Here is a 13,864-nt window from a genome sequence, read left to right as displayed (position 1 = left end):
AACAACCCGGTGTTCTGAGTTTTAAACTTTTCCACAAAAGTTAATAGGTTGTGGTCAGTATAGACTGTCATCTCCTCTGTGTCGATTTATGACATTTATTTCAAAATGTTTAAGATGCAGCAGTACAGGAAGGGCTTCCTTCTCTATTGTGGAATACCACCTCTGATGTTTGCATGTTTTTATTTTATTAGTACCTGATTGAGCTCTATATTCTAGGCTTATCAGGGAAACAGTCCTTTCCCTGATGTTACTTGCATCAATGGCTACTTTAAATGTTTGTTTAGAACTGTAAGCACAGGCTCAGTTATGAAATAGCATTCAGCTTTCCAAACTCTTTCCAACGTGGCATTACTCAGTCCATTCGACATTTATTTTCTGTAGCTCGTCTGACAGCAGTGCAGCTACTGTATTGAAGCTTGGGATGCATTCTCGTTCCCAATAACCTCATGATTTCCTTTTTTATGGGAATGGGGAATTATGCTACAGCTCCTACATTAGCAGCTCGGGGCAGTATGCATCCTTAACCTACTGCAATGCCCAGTTAGGCATTAGTGAACTCAGTTCCACTTAATTGGAAATTTGCTGCTGCCGAGCGAAAAACTTGCTATGCTGCTCATTCAAAGCATAAACAATTTTGAGATTGGCTTTGCTAGATTTCCTATCCAATTCTACCACACGTCTCCCCTGTGTCACTCAAACCCCTACAAGATTCTACCCTTGGTCACTATTTATAAAGTCAAGGATCCTGTGTGCTTCTTTTCAAACTGTGTTCTGAGCTTGTCCTTCAAAAATGCGGTATGTGGGCACAATAGACTTCTCTTTTGAATACCTTCTCTCTACTATCAAAGCTCTTTTACAAAACTTTCCTTTCATGGGCCCATAGAAGAGCTGGAAAAGGATTGCACAAGATCAAACACTCTAAAAGGAAGTTATAATGCCTTTTAGATTTTATAATGCTTTAACCGAACAGCAGGAATTTTCTCGATTTTCTGAAGTCTGTGTTCTTTGCAATGAGGCATGTTGATTCCAGAAATAGAGAGAAAATGTCAAACAACACCCCTCATGTCTCAATAAATATAGCACTGGTGTGATATAAAGTCTGCTGGCCGTCCCTTAAATGATGTCGTGGCCTTTACGGAAACTTGGATATCAAAGAGGCAGGAATGGTTGTTGGATGTTCCAGGGTTTATATTGTACAAAAGGAATGGGGGGGGGGTGGTAAAAAAGGTGGATGAGTGGGGTTGCTAATCAGGGATGGTATCACCACTTACAGAAAGGGAGGTCATCGAGGAGGGTTTGTCTACAGAGTCGGTATGGGTAGAAGTCAGAAATAGGAAAGGTGCAGTCACTTTATTAGGAGTATTCTACAGACCCCCCAATAGCAACAGAGACACCAAGGAGCAGATTGAGATGCAGATTTTGGAAAGATACAGAAGTAACAGGGTTGTTGTCATGGGTGACTTTAACTTCCATAATATTGATTAGAACCTCTTTAGTTCAAACAGTTTGGATGAAGCAATTTTTGTCAGGTGTGTCCAGGAAGGATTCTAGACTCAATATGTAGATATGCTGACTAGAGGGGAGGCCATACTGGATTTGGTGCTTGGCAATGAACCAGGCTAGGGGTCAGATCTCTCGGTGGGAGAACATTTCAGTGTTAGTGATCACAATTCTCTGACCTTTGCTATAGTCATGGAGAGGGATAGGAGCATTTAGTATGGGTAAGTATGTAATTAGGGGAGAAGGAATTACAATGCTGTTAGGCAGGAACTGGGGCACCTAAATTGGGAACAGATGTTCTCAGGAAAACGCAAGACAGAAATGTGGTGGTTATTTAGGGAGCACTTGCTGATAGTGCTGGACAGGTTTGTTGCACTCAGGTAAGGAAAGGATGGTAGAGTGAAGGAACGTTAGGTGACAAGCGATGTCAAACTTCTAGTCAAGAGGAAAAAGGAAGCTTACTTAAGGCTGAGGAGACAAGGATCAGACAGGGCTCTAGAGGGTTACAAGGTCACCAGGAAGGAACTGAAGAATGGATTTTGGAGAGCTAGAAGGGGGCATGAAAAAGCTTCAACACGTAGGATTAAGGAAAACCCTAAGGCATTCTACACTTATGTGAGGAACAAGAGGATGGCCACAGTGAGGGTAGGGCTGATCAGGGATAGTGGAGGGAACTTGCACCTGGAGTCAGAAGATGTAGGGGAGGTCCTTAATGAATATTTTGCTTCAATATTCACTACGTGAGGGACCTTGTTGCTTGTGAGGACAGTGTATAACAGACTGATATGCTCAAACAGGTTGGTGTTAAGAAGAAGGACGTGCTGAAAAGTTTGAAAAACGCTAAGGATAGGTAAGTCCTCTGGACCAGATGGGATATACCCTAGGTTCCTACAGGAAGTGAGGTAAGAGGTTGCTGTGCCTTTGACGATGATGTTTGTGTCCTCACTGTCCACTGGAGTAGCGCCAGATGATTGGAGGGTGGCAAATGTTATTCCTCTGTTCAAGAAAGGGAATAGGGATAACCCTGGGAATTACAGTCTTTCATCTGTGTTGGGCAGAATATTCGAGAAGATTCTGAGAGACAGGATTTATGGTTACTTGGAAAACCATATTTGATTAGAGATCGTCAGTATGGCTTTATGAGGGCAGATCATGCCTCACAAGCCATTTGGAATTCTTTGAGGATGTGACAGAACACGCGATGAAGGTCAAGCAGCAGATGTGATGTACATGGATTTTAGCAAGGTCTTTAGTGAGGTTCCCATGGTAGCTCATTCATAAAGTGAGGAGGCAAAGTTTGCAGGGAAATTTGACTGTCTGGATGCAGAGTTGGCTGGCAGATGGAAGTCACAGGGTGGTAGTAGATGGGCAGTATTCAGCGTGGAGCTCGGTGACCAGCGGTGTTCCGCAGGGATCTGTTCTGGGACATCTGCACTTTGTGATTTTTATAAATGACTTGGAAGAGGAAGTGGAAGTTTGCTGATGACATGAAGGTTGGAGGAGTGGTGGACAGTGTGGAGGGCTGTTGTAGGTTGCAACGGGACATTGACAGGATGCAGAACTGGGCTGAGAAGTGGCAGCTGGAGTTCAACCTGGAAAAGTGTGAAGTGATTCATTTTGGAAGGTCGAATTTGAATGCAGAATACAGGGTTAAAGGCAAGATTCAAAGTAGATCCCTCAAAGTTGCCACCCAAGTTGATAGGATTGTTAAGAAGGCATGTGGTGTGTTGACTTTCATTAGCAGAGGGACTGGGTTTAAAAGCCATGAGGTTATGCTGCAGCTCTATCGAATCCTGGTTAGACCACACTTGAAATATTGTATTCAGATCTGATCAGCTCATTATAGGAAGGATAAGGAAGTTTTAGAGAGGGTACAGAGGGAACTTAAGAGGACACTGCCTGGACTGGAGGGCATGTCTTATGAAGAAAGGTTGAGAGAGCTAGGCTTTTCCCATTGGAACGAAGAAGGATGAGAGGTGACTTGATAGAGGTGTACCAGATGATGAGGGGCATAGATAGAATGGATAGCCAGATATTTTTTCAGGGCTGAAATGGCTATGACAAGGGGGCATAATTTTAAGGTGATTGGAGGAAGATTCAGGGGAGATGTCAGAGGTCGGTTCTTTACACAGAGAGTGGTGGATGTATGGAATGCACTGCCAGCAATGTAGCAGAGTCAGATACATTAGGGACATTTAAGTGACTCTTGGATAGGCACATGGAAGTTAGTAAATTGAAGGATATGTTGGTTAGTCTGATCTTAGAGTCATAGAGATGTACAGAATGGAAACAGACCCTTCGGTCCAACCTATACATGCTGACCAGATATCCCAACCCAATCTAGTCCCACCTGCCAGCACCCAGCCCATATCCCTCCAAACCCTTCCTATTCATATACCCATCCAGATGCCTTTTAGGCTGGCACAACATCGAGGGCCGAAGAGTCTATGTTCTAAAGTGAGGAAGCTGCTTGCCTTGGAGTGTAAATAATGGTAAGAACCTGAAGAAGGACTCTTTCAACATGGGGAGGCTGTTGTGTTACAGCATATTTGCAGATTGATAATCAACATGTGGCAGGGGCTGCAGAGGAGAGACACACCCTATCGTCTTCCCCACCCTCAAAAGAAGTGTCCCATTGAACACCCACAGAAGAGATACAAGTTGGTTACATACATTGCACTGCACTGAGCAACACTAAAACCCTCTTGTTGGACAGCACTTCGCTATAGTCTTGTACAGCAGAGTGCTGTACAGTCCTGTCCCATTTGTAGGCTGCTGTATAGTATTAACCAGCACATGAAGTACTGTTCACTCTTGCCGATATCAATGTACTGTCTATATTTCATTCCATCAAAGGATAATGCAATCTAATGTGGAAACAATGGTGTGAGATGCAAAATTTCAGTTTCCAAGTTATTTCCAATTCACCTATTTTCAGAACGAAATGAAGTGAAAATGCACTGCCATGAAATTTGATGATATAAACTCCACCAGTTTGAGATAATTGTGAGGATATTTCTTCGTTATTCCTTAACTTTACAGAACCAGTTCTAGATCTATTTCCTTCTCCTTCGGCGCTGCTCCTGCACCCAACCCCATTTCAGTGTTGGAGCCAGAGGCTAGGTCTTCTTTAAGTAAACCTTTGCACCCGATGTCTGGACCTCTGTGACAATGACAAAGGTTGAGCTGCTGCTTGGATTGTTTTTGCCTCATTGTAATTTGCTTTGTTCCCACTAGGCTTCTTATATGGTAAGTCTACACGCATGAGGACAATCTCAACATGAGCCTAGATCCAAGAAGGAAGAACCAGTAAAATTACGTGAGACACACTGGTCCAAAACGTCTTGCATATTTCAAAATGGAGGTCTAGTATGACCAGCACGTTCATTTTCCAAGAATGCCCTTTTGTTTTTAAAAAAAGCTGGTTTTGCCTCTGGGTTGACGTGTCTCTGTGAAGCAGCTCCCAGTGCAATGGACTCATCTGTTCATTCCTCCAAATAATAAAGAAAGAGCAACTCTTACTGATTCTGAATGGTTTCGACGAACACCTCTTATTAAGTTGAGTTTATCTGGTGCAGGATGTTCAATACTTACGCCTGACATGGGTGTGTAGGCAGGAGGAGGGCTGTGTCCTGTTTGGCTCTGGTGGGAAGAATGGAATGATGATTACATGAGTGGCTACATGAATGACAAAATGGATGCAATGAACATTAAAGAAAGAAAAAAATGCAATGAATCTGCAAAATGGAACAAAGGTTATGAAATTTCATGCACTAAGTTAATGAAATGAACAGCATGCTCTTTCAGTTACAGCAATTTCACTGCTCAGCGGTTGACTGCTGTTAATATTCATTCTGTGTGCTCAAACTCAGATTCACCAGTTCTCATGTTCAACTAATAAGTGACTGTGAACCAATTTCTCATTGAGATTTTTCTTCCAAAACTTTTCTCTCCATCCCTTTTCTGCTGCTGTGGTATGGTTCCACAACAGACAGCAACACCCTACTTGTCTTGATCACTGGCCACTCTTCAGGTTTGAATGGAGTCAGTGAGAAGGCAACTACACCTAATTCAAATGCTGTCAGCTTCCAACATGTACAAACATCAGTACAGTCACACAAGGAAATATATAAACCCATTGCACACTCACACAAGGAAACATATAAACCCATTGCACAGTCACATAAGGAAACATATAAAGCCATACGTGTACTCACACATGCCAGATACATTGCAGCCATAAAAATGGGTACAGTAAAACTTGTGTTTGCATGTACCATACATATTCACACAAACACGACACATACTCATGAATACTTGTGTACATACACATTAGCGCGTGCGCGCGCACACACACACACCAATTGTATTGCTTTCAAACACACTCAGGTGATACGCGCAGATTCAAAAGAGACTCAGCATTGATCCTGGACCTTTTTAATCTGTTTGAGCCAGTGATGCACCACGCGTTGCTTTCAACCTCTCAGATATCAAGGCAGTTCCTCTTTTATGCAGCAATTGCATTAAACTGTATAGTTTATGGTCAAGTGTAAAATGAGTTTGCTCCCAACCACATTCACTATCAGAGCCCCATGGCTTGTGGCACTGATTAATGCACTGCTTTGCTCATTAGTGTGAATGTTTTTCCATTAAAAAATGATCACTTTTTGTTCTAATGATTTCACTTTTCCTCCCTTTATCCATGAATGTTGCTGGGAGTTGATTCTGGGCATGTGAGCCCCTCCAGTGAGTCAAGGGCTTGTTAACCATTGGGTTTTCACAGCCAAGTTAAAGATCAACACAACTACATTTCCATGAGTTTGGGGTTGGAGTGGTTAGAGAGTGATCAGGAAATGCTTGCTGACATTTATCATTCTGTAAACTATTTTAACAACCTATCGTTCCCCAGGATGAGATCAGTTAAGTCAACTCAGGTCAGGCATAGGATGCACCAGTTTGCTGCTCACTGGATGAATTTACAGTGCTGAGAACCACCTTTGGGATACTTAGTGGATGAGCACAGCAGGAATCTTTTCACTGTTTTTGAGATTTCAGACCTGGAACCTCTTCTCTCCTTTAACTTCAGTCTTTCACTAGCTGGTGAAGGAGGTTCAGTGAACTGATGCTGTCTGCTTCACGAAAGGCCAAATATGAGCTACCTTTTGAGTGGATGTTCTGAACAGCAAACAGCACATCAACAGAGAGGTGTAGTGCATCTGGCAAGATTCCAAATTCAGTACAGTTCTGGCTCTATTACTATCTCTAAAATACAGCACAATTCTGATGGTTATGCAAACGATTCACCCGATACGCTAAATGAACATAAGTTTAAAATGCTTCAACTGCTTACGCATCTAATCCTCTAGGTAATGGATAATGATATAATTTGGGAAATCCTCATCCTTACGTGGCTAGACTGGAGAAGCTGGGGCTGTTCTCCTTTGAGAAGAGCAGGTTGAGAGCAGATTTGATCGAGGTTTTCAACATCATGGAAAATCTGGTGGAAAGGGAGAAATCGTTCTCAATGACGGTCGGATCGCGAGCCATAGAACACCAACTTAAGGCAGCTGGCAGAAGGACTAGACCTGACATGACATGAGGAAAAGCCTTCATACAGAATAAGGAGTTAAAATCTGGAATGCATTGCCTAAGAGTGCACTGGGATTTAAACTCTCAACTTCCTGAGTTAGAGGGAAGAATACTACTACCAAGCATTAACTAACATATCACAGGATAGAGGCAGGTCAAGATTCCTGAGGTAGGATGTGCTGGATAGTATGATCCAATGCAGCAAGGTTTCCCTTCAGAAATCCACATTTATCCCAACAGAAAGAGTTTGTAGGGCTGCAGGGGATGGAAGGGGAATGGGACAGGAAAAATAGTTCCGAGAGAGAGCTCACATAGACGACAGTCTGAATGACCTCCTTGTGTCCCCATAACCATTCTAAGATTCTATATTGGTTCTTTATTGGCTATTGCTCATGACTGCAATGAGTTGTGTTTAGAACAGATTGCTATTTTCTTAGTATGCTGGTGCTGGAATGCTCGGGGTGATAATATGAATTAGTATAGAAAGGACTGGAATAATATGGATACAAATATTAACTAGCATTGCACCACTGAAGTGGAGACTGATATGGAATGAATAATGCAGATGACTATGACGTGGAATGATATTACAGCTTATTAATTTGTCGGCCTTTGGTATTGGTAGAGTGTGGACTCATAATGGTTGAACACTAATGCACATACTCCTCACCCGACACTCCATTTTCCAAAGCCTCCCTAGCTGAATTTCTATCCAGAACCCACCAAATGATCCAACTTGTTCTATTACAATCTCACTTGCTCCTTAAACCCGGCGCTTACTCATCTTCACTGTACCTTTGTAGTCCAAAGTAGCAAACGTAGTTCATCCCAGAATCCCTACAGTGTGGAAATAGGCCCTTCGGCCCAACAGGTCCAAACCAACTCTCCGAAGAGTCTCCCACCCGAACCCATTACTCATTACTCTATATTTACCCCTGACTAATGCACCTAACCTACACATCCCTGAAGAGTATGGACAATTTAGCATGGCCAATTCACTTGACCGGCACATCTTTAGATTGTGGGAGGAAACCGGAGCACCCGGAGGAAACCCACACAGACACGGGGAAAATGTACAAACTCCACACAGACAGTCGCCCGAGACCAGAATTGAACCCGGATCCCTGGCACTGCAGTGCTAACCACTGAGGCACTGTGCCACCCAATCTTCACCAGTCTTATATTTTTTCATTATGGGGTGTCAATAATCACTTGAAAGTAGCATTCCCCCCTCTCAGTTGGAAAATTGAGAATTCAAGTCCCATTTCAGCTGCTTCAAACTATATTCCAGACTGACATGTTGGAACCATCCTGAAGAATGTAGCACAGTGGCAATATTATTGGGCTAATAATCCAAAGGCCCTGGCTAATGCTCAGGTTCAAACCTCACAATGGCAAATGGGGGAATTTAAATTCAATTAATTCACAAAACTGGAATTAAAAAGCTAGTAGTAGTAACGGGGACCATGCAAATGCCAGATTTTCAACAAACCTCTCGGGTTCACTAATGTCCATTGGGAAACAAATCTGCCATCTTTACCTGATCTGGCCTCTGTGTTACTCCAGAGCCACAGCAATATAATTGCCTCTTAACAGGCCTCTGAAATGGCCCAGCAGGCCACTCAATTATATCAGGCTGAGAGTGAGAGTACACTTACACTGCACAGACTGCAGTAGTTGAAGGAGGCAGCTTAAAATCCCTTTCTAAAGAGCCATTCAGCCAACACATACCAGCATGCACACATCCTTTTACTGGCAAAAAACAAATGAGAGCTACAACTTTGCAGGTATTGTTTTTTGGATGAGATGTTAAACTGAGGACTTATCTGCTCTGAGTGAAAAGAATCCAAATGAACTATTTCCAGAAGGACAGATGGGTTTTCCAAGTGATCTGCTCAATGTTTACCTCAACATCACTAAAGTAAAACACATAAGAATTTATCTGATTGCTATTTTAGGATTTATGTACTCCCTCCACGCACAGTAGGACAGTGTGTACCACCAACAAGGTATACTGCAGCAACTCACTGCTTCGACTGTACCTTCTAAACCCATGACTTCTACCCAGGAGGACGACGAGGGCAGCAGATCTACCTTGTTGGAAATGTTTCATTCCTTCGGTGTCGCTGCATCAACAGCATGGAACTCTCTCTCTCTCCCTATCAGCACCGTGTGTGTCCCTATACATTAAGGACCTGCACATCTTTGGACTATGGGAGGGAACTGGAGCACCCAGAGGAAACACACGCAGCTCACCACCACCTTCTCCAGGACAATTAGGGATGGGCAATAAATGCCGGCCCAGTCAGCAAAATCCATGCCACGTGAGAGAATTGAAGAAAAACACTGAGGGAAGGAGGAAGGTCTGGGATTTTGATTTCCTGGGAAAGGAACGCTCAGAACTGAATGGCTGTAATGGTGTTCCAGGAGCTTCAGGTCCAAGTCCCACCTCAGAGACTAAACCACGAGATCTAGACTGACAGTTCAGTATAGTAATGAGGGATGCCATATTGTCTTTTGGATAAAGCATTCAACTCTTTAAGTTGTACTTAAAAGACCTTGTGGCAAAACACGGAAGAACAGAAAAACTGCTATCCCATGGCTTGGTTAATGTTATACCTTGAATGACATCCCTGTAACTGAATAGCTTGTAAAGCATTACTGTTTACAGGATGTTACTGTGCGCTTCCTAGCTGCTGTATGTAATAATGACAATACTTAATTGCCTATAAAATACCTTGGGATGTCCTGAGATCATGAAAGGTGCTGTAGAACCACAATACTCTCTTTCTTTCAGACAGGATGATGGTAACATTAAATATTCTACCATCGCAGTAAGGTCAAAGGGAGCAGAAGTACAGAGGACAGGAGATCAGCACAAGATTTTTAACAAAATGTAAAATAAAATACAACACAATTAAAAGAGACGGCTTGAGTAAGTTTTAAACATGGGAATGTCACATCACCCCTCGTAGTCCCTGACCTGATTAAAATGCACATTAAAATATGGTAGGAAATTAGACACTCAACTACATCCGAATACAGTGGAAACCATATCGTTGGAATACTGTAATTATCACCCTGCCAATCTGCAAGGATAATTGGCTTGTACCCTCTGTGGTGAAGACGTGCCCCTTCAATATAAGAGGCTCAGTTTGACGATGATTACATTTGTGAAATGCTAAAGACAGAGGATTTCAGGCTGTGTGGGAACTGCTGCCAATAAGACACAGCCCAGCAGCACTGTGATTGTGCCCATTCGATAATGGGGGCAAACTACGTGTGGAGCCATTTCCCTCTCCTGAACACTTTGTTCATTACCATCAGCAGGCTCGAACACAACAGCAATTTAAACTGGGCCAAAGGGCAGCCATGAGGAAATGATGTCACAGATAGATCAGCATCTCTTTTCCCAGTTTTCTCTTTTCAAACTTGAAATGTGCAGAAGGTAAAGGCTGGTCCCAGGAACTCAGCAGAAACACCGATCAGGCCGGCAGAGTGTCGCACCAGTTTACACTCGGTGTGGGAGTTAGCTATTTTGGCTGGTGAAGTTCGTGCAGGACTATTTAATGCACTCATACCCAGGTACCACATTCTCTGGGCCATTCATTCCACTGAATGGTAGACAATATAAAACATCTCGATCCAGAAAAAAGTAACTTTCATTTATATAGTGCCTTATGATTTCCTCCAGCCTCATCAACGCCAAGTGTGAGGAGCTCTCAAGGTTCCTTAGGACCCACTTTGTTCCCAAGATCTCATTCTGACTGCTGACCCCTCCTTCCCATTTCCAGGACAACAACTGATCCTGTTAACAGTTCACTCTCTCTTAAGTGAATGTCCTTCTCACTTTCATATCTGTTCTCATCACACCCTTCCTCAAAAACACTAACCTTTGGTACCATCATTTTTGCGAACTGCTGCTCCATCCGAACCTCCCTTTCTAGCAATCGGGTTCTGCAGTGCACAACAAAGGCGATGGACTTTTCAGATGAGATTAGATTCCCTACAGTGTGAAAACAGGCCTTTTGGACCAACAAATCCACACTGACCCTCCAACAAGTAACCCACCCAGACCCATTTCCCTCTGACTAATGCAGCTAACACTATGGACAATTTAGCATGGCCAATTCACTTGACCGGCACATCTTTGGATTGTGGGAGGAAACCGGAGCACCCGGAGGAAACCCACACAGACACGAGGAAAATGTACAAACTCCACACAGACAGTCGCCCGAGGATGGAATCGAACCTGGATCCCTGGCGCTGTGAGGCAGCAGTGCTAACCACTGAGCTACCGTGCCGCTCAATATTTTAATATTGAGTTTTAATGTTTCCTTTTATTTCCTAATATTTCCTTTTCCTAACTGACTTTTAATATTCCCAATTTACCAAAGAAAATTCTGATCAGCAGGTGCCAAACAGCAAACTTACCATTTAACAACAGTGAGGTGCAAACAGGTGTTGCATTCTGTGTGCAAAACACTTTTCTTTTGAAGGATGTTGCAGAGGGACAAAATGTAGATGAGAAATAGGAGGGAGGGTACAGGGTGGGGCGTCAAATAAGTCCTCCCTGAAGTCCTTGAACATTTTGTCACCTCCAGAACCTGTAACCATCTCAAATTGGATTTGCTCCAATAGTGTTTCAAAATGGCTCTTCGTGAAGTCTCAATCCAGTTGTAGTCTGAGAACCAAATGCAACAGTTTCCTTTTCTACTTCTATATGTTACCTTGGCTGGTGGATGGGGGGGTGGAGTTGACTTGATGACACGCCCTGCAGTCTCCCTCCTATTTCTCACTGACATTTTGCCTCTGTGCGACATCCCTCAAAAATGAGTACTGTGTTTTCTCAAACAGAATGCAATACCCAAGTGTCCCTCACTGCAACGGTTTTTAAATGAGCACATCGCTCAAAGTTTGTGCGAAGATTTGTAGCTCGGGTGCTCGTTGCTGTGTTTCTGTTTGCTGAGCTGGAAGTTTTTGTTGCAAACGTTTCGTCCCCTGGCTAGGCGACATCATCAGTGCTTGGGAGCCGCCTGCGAAGCGCTTCTTTGATGTTTCCTCCGGTGTTTATAGTGGTCTGTCCCTGCCGCTTCCAGTTGTCAGTTTCAGCTGTCCGCTGTAGTGGTTGGTATATTGGGTCCAGGTCGATGTGTTTGTTAATGGAGTTTGTGGATGAATGCCATGCCTCTAGGAATTCCCTGGCCGTTCTCTGTCTGGCTTGCCCTATGATAATAGTGTTGTCCCAGTCGAATTCATGTTGCTTGTTGTCTGCGTGTGTGGCTAGAGCCACACACGCAGACAACAAGCAACATGAATTCGACTGGGACAACACTACTATCATAGGGCAAGCCAGACAGAGAACGGCCAGGGAATTCCTAGAGGCATGGCATTCACCCACAAACTCCATTAACAAACACATCGACCTGGACCCAATATACCAACCACTACAGCGGACAGCTGAAACTGACAACCGGAAGCGGCAGGGACAGATCACTATAAACACCGGAGGAAACATCAAAGAAGCGCTTCGCAGGAGGCTCCCAAGCACTGATGATGTCGCCTAGCCAGGGGACGAAACGTTTGCAACAAAAACTTCCAGCTCAGTGAACAGAACCACCGCAACGAGCACATTGCTGTTGTGACACGGGATACGCAGAACTTTCTTTGGAAAGTTGGAAACGCTGGACTCCTTTTCCTCCTCCTGGCAATTGTCCGAGGGTGCACAGAGCTTTCTGTGACACTTAACCTGGAGATGACCTCCTGATCATGCTACTGTAAGTGTCTATTGGTAACGCAGCTAATCTGTTACCTGAAACCTCCATCTGTGTCTTTTGTCACCTTTACCCTTGATGCCTGAAACCCAGTCAGTGCCAGCCTAACTTGATTGCCCATAAATGTGAGACCTTCCAAACTACTGCTCCCACGCCCTACAGAGACTCTGGCCAAACCCTGCCTCTGTTTTAAAGGTCGCAACTGCTTTTCAAATCTTTCCATGGGTTTCACCTCTCCCTAGTCCTGAAATCCTTTCAGGCTCCACAACATTCTACGACCTCTGCGTTCCTCTAATTCTGGCCTTCAGTCCATTCACTCCACCTTTGGGGGCCGTTTTGTCAGGGGCCTCAGTAATTAAATGCCCTTGCCAAATCTTACCAGTTTTCTTCTCTTCATTCTTTTAAAACTCCTCTTGAACTGACCTCTTTGATCAAGCTTTTTATCATCAACTTGAATTCCTCCTTACATGGCTTGGTATCAAATTTTCTTTGATAATTCTCCTATGAAGTCACTTAGGAAATTTTACTGGTTTAGAGATGCGTATAAATGCCATTGCTGGACAGTTGCGAGCACTTAATCAGGTGCGTAATGTGAAGGAACTCTATAAATACACGTCGTTTTGAAGACTTGAGGATTGACCCACTCCATGTTATAACTGTATCTCTACTAGAGTCAAAGCAATTCCCTCATACTGTCAATATGGTTTGGCTGGAAGACTGCTTTGTGATGCACACAGAGAAAGTTCAATTCCCATTCCTGGTGACGTTACCATGAAGGCTCCTCTTTCTCAACCTCTCCCCTCGCCTAAGGGGTGGTGACAGATTAAACTCACCAAGCAGCCTCTGGCCCTCTGGAATTATGATAACTTCACCTTTTCACACTCAGTAACTCTTTCCCAGTGCTACGATGGCTGTGACCCCACTAAAGTCTGTTGAGCGCTCTCACACAGTCAGGTCCTACTTACTTTGGTTGCATGTACATTTCATTGAGCTTTACAGAG

The 13,864-nt window shown here is 43.6% G+C and overlaps 1 protein-coding gene across 4 annotated transcripts in view; it reads right to left on the bottom strand.

Annotated features, from left to right (window-relative positions):
- LOC122551916 (receptor tyrosine-protein kinase erbB-4-like) overlaps positions 1 to 13,864 on the bottom strand; it is a 1,076,277-nt gene that overhangs the window by 44,822 nt on the left and 1,017,591 nt on the right. For 2 of the 4 annotated variants that reach the window (XM_087988891.1, XM_087988892.1), the window contains 2 exons: positions 6,908 to 6,997; positions 5,095 to 5,142 (listed from right to left, as the gene is read on the bottom strand). The exons of 1 other annotated variant lie outside the window; for it this stretch is intronic. In XM_087988891.1, the coding sequence (XP_087845017.1) occupies positions 5,095 to 5,142; positions 6,908 to 6,997 (138 nt within the window). The remainder of the gene's footprint in view (positions 1 to 5,094; positions 5,143 to 6,907; positions 6,998 to 13,864) is intronic. One more of the 4 variants, XM_087988893.1, reaches the window with a different exon arrangement.

Source organism: Chiloscyllium plagiosum, unplaced genomic scaffold (assembly GCF_037043375.1).
Source record: "Chiloscyllium plagiosum isolate Xiang-an unplaced genomic scaffold, Cpla_swu_hap1 HiC_scaffold_7, whole genome shotgun sequence".
NCBI classification, from domain to species: domain Eukaryota; kingdom Metazoa; phylum Chordata; class Chondrichthyes; order Orectolobiformes; family Hemiscylliidae; genus Chiloscyllium; species Chiloscyllium plagiosum.
Note: the sequence above shows the minus strand (reverse complement) of the source record. Positions and strands in the feature narration are given on the sequence as shown.